Consider the following 5,837-nt stretch of genomic DNA (forward strand, 5'->3'; position numbering starts at 1 on the left):
AAATCCTAGTTGTGTCACTGATTTTAACACTTGTTGTAAATGAAAACAAATATCTATTTGTTCAATAAAAATAATAAATAGAAAGTTAATGATGTTGACCAAATAAGCAATTAATTGGTTTCTAATATTTCCAGAATTAAATTTTTATTTAAAGATTATAATAGTTTTATAATTGAATAATATGTATAAACATTTGTTGATTTTTAAATTAGGACATTTAATAAATAAAGCAATTTAAGGAAGAATATATAAATACATAAAATGAGGGATGACGCTGCATGATGATAAACTGTTATATTAATACAGTTAAACCACATCGAATATTAACTTTAAATTTTACATTTGAGTTAATTTTAATGTCATTGAAAAATATAGACATTTTTAAAATCATATGCTTAAGACATTTATTATTTGTACATGAAACCATTATGTTTAATATATTTTAAGCAGAGTCTTGTTTAATGATTCATAAATATATAAAAACTTCAGAAAAATCAGTCATTTGTATTACTAAGAGTGGACAATGAATAACATCTTTTTTCTATACCTATTAAGGAATCAATTAATATAAACAAAATAATATTTTCAAACATGATTTTAGAGGTTTTTTTTATTTATTTTAAGTCTAAATTGTTTGTGCAATATTGCAAATAAAAAAGGTATACACCTTAACAGTTTTTATAACCTAAAATTGAAATGTAGTTCACACTATGTCTGTTTTAAATCCCATAAAGTTTTAATGTCCTGTCCATACTTGTAGAAGCAATAAATTGAGAATGCTTTCCAAATCTAATTCCAGTAGCCAATGCTGTGTGATCATTAAACACTTTTAATTCTTGCCATTGCTTACACATATAAACACTAAAAATAAAATTGAAAGTAATAAGTGTAAAATGTATTTCAATAGCTATATATTTTACTATTTTTACTCACCGAACATCAGTTCCTGCAACACCTAGATATGTACCACTTTGGTCAAAACATAAATCTTTGATTTCATACCCATCATCCATGACGAGAGTTTTGAAATTTTTTAATTTACGCAAATCCCAAAGTTTTACGCAGCAATCATCTGCCGAAGTAGCAAGATAGTAACCATTTTCAGAAAATGATATGGCCGTAATTGGTCCAGAATGTCCTGTATGAAAGAAAAATAAACAAAATAATTGAATATACTTAAAAAAGATTTTGAAATATAGATTGAAAATTTATATTTTTGTAGCTTAACAAAAAACATGTACAAAGTTTAATTTTTACCTGAAAAGGTTGCCACATTTGATTGTTCTTTCAAATCCCAAATTACAACATTTGAATCTGAAGTACCAGTTCCAAAAATAAGTCCATCAGGGTGGAATTGTCCAGTAGTTAAAGTATTGTTTGAAGTTTGACTTGAAACCTACATTTGACACAACATTTAAAATTATTGGTGAATTCATTGTACTTATAATTAATTTAATAATTTATTATTTACTTTGGTTAATAGCTTTCCTGTGCGGATATCAGAGAATGCCCAATTCTGATCAACAGATGTTGACAAAACATAATCCCCAGTTGGATGCAATGATACTCCAGTTACTGAACCTTCATGAGCTCTAATTATTTGGGATAGTGGATTGGAAGCACCAACGTTCCAAACTCGAATTGTTGTATCAGGTGATCCAGTTATCACAACATCCTTAAAAATAATGTTAAACCGTGATATTAATATAAAATTAATATTTTTCATTCAGTCATTAAGTTTATAAAAAACAAGTATTTTATTAATTTTAGTTTTTACCTCATTTGGATGATAAATAACTCGTGTGACTTTCTTAGTATGACCCTTAAGAACAGCTATGATTTGTTCAGTATCTTTATTAAATACTGTGGCGTTTTTATCATTTCCTCCGGTCAAAATTTTACTAGTATCTTCACTGTGTATATCTAAAGACAATATTCCAGGTACACTAGCACTATGAAGACCCTATAAAAAATAAAGTAAAGTAAGAAAAGATACCTAAATATTAAAACTAAATAAACTTAAACAATTTTATCAGTTTATCACAAATATTACTTACGGGATGAGATGCCAATGTTTTAAATCCTTTTAATGATTCTTGGTCAATTAGGTCTTCTGGAACTGTACGTCCTCGTTTCTTTCTCTCCTGTGTTAAAACTGTAGCCTTTTCTTGTAGTTTCTTAATAATTTCATCAGTTATACCTGCTTCTTCGGTTGGTTGATTTGGCACTCCTGCAGCTTCCATAGCAATTGCCTATAAGAATAAACAAGAAATATTAAAAATGTAAGCAATAGAAACAAACTTATACAACACTATTAAACATACTGGTTGTGGTATTGTAGTAGGTCCAGCATTTGCAGATGAATCACTAACAGAAATTCCAGCTTGAGGTTTCAGTGTAGCCAAAGCTTCACGAGCAGCTGTCACTTCTTTAGTCAAACGACCTATCACACGACAAGCAGCATCATGCTGATACAGAGCATGACTTAATTCTTGTCTAGCAGTTTGCAATTGTTGTCTTTGTGTAAATGCATGTAACATCACGGCGTCCCACTCATCTTGGAGCATTTTCAATATAGCAGGAATGCTAGTGCCAGTCACAGGTTTAGGTTTCACAATAGAAGCAGCTATAATTCAAAATAAATAAATAAAAATTGTTTAAACCTTTTAACTAATTATCATAAATCTATTTGAGACTAAATAAAACATTTTCTTCTGTCCTAATTATAGAATAATTTTTATTTTATAAAACTGTTAACCTAGATAAAATGTAACTTTATCAATCTAGACTAAAATATTCAAAAATTATTTATAAATTATAAAATGAACATAAACTTATATTATTTAACAAATATAAAAAAATATAATAAACTGATAGCACTCTTTTACAAGGTTTGAGTACAATTAATAATATTGATGGTAAATATGGTAGTATAACACAATATTCTTATATTCATAAATCATAAGGTACTCACAATAATACATTATTAAATTTAAAAATAAAATGTATGCTTTGCAGAATAACATAAATAAATAATAATATTTTTGTCTTATGAAAACTGCACTCCATACATTTATTATAATATATTATTAATTAAAAACCTAATGATAAAATGTTTAAAAATTAATTCATTTTATGATACATTAAACTATTTAAGTAAAAATATAACATCACAATACTATATCACCATTAACCACATGAACTGAGTATCTACAAACAGTACAAAAAAATTTTAAGTTATGTTTTTCATATGTCTAGCTTGGATTGTATCTAAATGATATTTTAGTATTTGTAGTAAATGTAATTACAAACATTTTTTATAGGGTTTTCATTTTTTAGTCTATACTTCTATAGCATTCTGTACATAGGTACTTAATAATTTGCATTTTAAATAAATCATATACATTAATTTAATACTTAATTTATTCAAATTTTGTCTAATATACCTGAAATTAATTAATAATTTTTTTTTTCGTGTGTGTATTTAATATTGAAAGTAGAACTATAATCTTATGTACATTACTGCAATGATATATATAATCACAAAGCTTTAAAACGTTTTGATAACAGAACAATATTAAAAAATAACCTTTATACAAAATATATATCAATAAATAATTAACATACAGTATGTAAATCAAAAAAAAAAAATGTTGGTATGTCTACTATATATGATATATAATGTCATAATTTCAATTTTATATTTAATATACATTTTATTAATCATTTTCTGTAATTTAACTAATTCTAATGTTTATGTTCAACTTCATTAGTCCTTATTATTTTCTTTTTCTTTTTAATGTTAAAATTAAATAACGTTAAATATTAGCATTTTATAACATTTAAATATCCGAAAACATGAAAACAATATATATTTATAATTTGAGCTCTGGTAGGTACAATATATTTTATATAAAACTTAATAAAAAATAAAAAAAATAGAAATAAACAATAAAATATGAATAACTAATTTTTGGAGTTTTTTCTGTAGTTAATGGGCCACTAAAAACTAATCTGCAGTCAGATGGTCTGTAGTTTGAAGACTTCTGATTACATAGATTATAGAGCATTGGTTAATAATATTGATAAGCTATAACAATGGTCATTAAAAAAAAAAAAAAAATAGGTAGCTATAAATCTTGCAACAATATTAATAAAAAAAATTATTAAACAATAAATTTAAAAAAAAACAGTTAACATAATGTATAAATAACTTTATCTATTGTTATTACATGGATAAATAACGGGATTAAGGCTTTTACATAGTCGTTTAAAAGAGTTGTTACTTGTTAGTAACCCCAGATAAAATTGAGTCTATAATATATATTACTTAAATACCTATTAATTAAGTACAACCTATGGTAAAATGTTTACTTGATTTCAACTTACTCTTAATGTCTACTAACTGTTCAAGAGTTAATTCTTCACCATTTATTGGATCAGTATTATTTTCTTTGATATATTTTTCTATAAGACGTCTTTCAAAAATTGAGCCGGATACTGGTGATACCACAGGATGCTCTGGTACTTCATTAGAAACTGAAAATTAACAGTATGTATAAATAAACTGATTTTTTTTAAATATAATTTACTTATGGATAACTTTTTAACCTTCCAATGGATGTGTTATTAGCTATAACAAGAATAGTCACAAGTTCTAAACTTTGCGATCATTCTAATACGTTGTGATAATCGTACATACCTAATTCAAGTACTAATACATTTAATTTAGGAAAGTAGCAAGTTTAAAAGAAATTAAATACAATTTAAATTATAAAGGATTTTAAACAAACAAATATTCAATAATTATGATGACTTAATCATATTTACTGAAAACATAAAAAATGTCAAATTATGTAAATTTCAATTGGATATATTGTTTTCAAAAACAACGCACACTAAAAAATAAAGCCGGGAAAACGATCACAATTTAATAACAACGAATAAAATAAAATGGTGATTGATTAAATAATAGAGTAAAAATAAAAAGTATAACTAATGGTATAAACTTACTGGCACACACTAACGACATGTTGTTATTAGCGTAAAAGACTTGTACACAACTTTAAAATATAAATGACTGGCGGAATGCTTTCGAAACTTTACAATAAACGCATTTAATAATTGAACAAAACTAACAAGACATTTAAACACAAAAAATTAAGACAATACGCTCGTACCGGTAAGCATTACTAATTTATTTAACGAAAAACAACTATAATAATAATAAGACATAAGTAAACATTAAACAATCCGCAGTCGAGTGGCGTCGGCCTAAAGAGGCAAAGTCTCAACTCCCAAAATCTGAAACGTACGAACGCTACGAACAGTAGTACAGTACGAATATATTGCAATAGTACTACAGACCACAACATAACCTCAAAGTATAAAAACCGGTTAGCCATCGATGACTAAACGTATGACATCGGTGACCGGGAGGTAACTGATAAACAATAGTCCATTTCCATCGTTACCGACATCGTAATATGATAATCATGTTATACCACTTATAGACTGTAATGACATTCATGTATTGTCGATGGAGCAATGTCCCGATATTTGAAGCGCTTATTATTATTATAAGCGTAGACCTATAATATAATATACATTATAGGTCCGCGATTATTTGCGACAAGTCTCTTGTTGTTGACGTGTAATCTGCGCACGCGTGTGTGAATACTCGTCGCATGTTTATTTTGATAAGACTTCATTCTCACTGGGAATTCATGAGTGATAACTCAAATAGATATGCAGCGAGTATACTCGCGCCTGCGCGGATAAGTATCTCAACAAGAGACTCGTCGCTGTGATGTGCTTCGAATTGTTTTGTTTACACA

General features: G+C 26.8%; 1 protein-coding gene across 1 annotated transcript; it reads right to left on the reverse strand.

Annotated features, from left to right (window-relative positions):
- Positions 1–484: 484 nt before the first annotated feature.
- Positions 485–5,342, reverse strand: LOC113551650 (pre-mRNA-processing factor 19). Its single transcript, XM_026954021.1, has 9 exons — positions 5,014–5,342; positions 4,390–4,539; positions 2,325–2,626; positions 2,058–2,252; positions 1,778–1,963; positions 1,472–1,675; positions 1,258–1,396; positions 934–1,138; positions 485–861 (listed from the first exon to the last, which is right to left on the reverse strand). The coding sequence occupies exons 1-9, from the start codon at positions 5,030–5,032 to the stop codon at positions 720–722; spliced, it is 1,542 nt and encodes a 513-aa protein (XP_026809822.1). The 5' UTR covers positions 5,033–5,342; the 3' UTR covers positions 485–719.
- Positions 5,343–5,837: the final 495 nt, after the last annotated feature.

This window comes from Rhopalosiphum maidis, chromosome 2 (assembly GCF_003676215.2).
Source record: "Rhopalosiphum maidis isolate BTI-1 chromosome 2, ASM367621v3, whole genome shotgun sequence".
Classification (NCBI taxonomy): Eukaryota; Metazoa; Arthropoda; class Insecta; order Hemiptera; family Aphididae; genus Rhopalosiphum; species Rhopalosiphum maidis.

Bases quoted from the DNA above. Each gene is read 5' to 3' on its own strand.
- LOC113551650 (XM_026954021.1), bottom strand. The intron at 2,627-4,389 runs GTAAGTTGAAAT...TTTGAATTATAG, and splicing joins ACAGTTAGTAGACATTAAGA to CTGCTTCTATTGTGAAACCT. The intron at 1,676-1,777 runs GTAAAAACTAAA...ATTATTTTTAAG, and splicing joins TTATTTATCATCCAAATGAG to GATGTTGTGATAACTGGATC.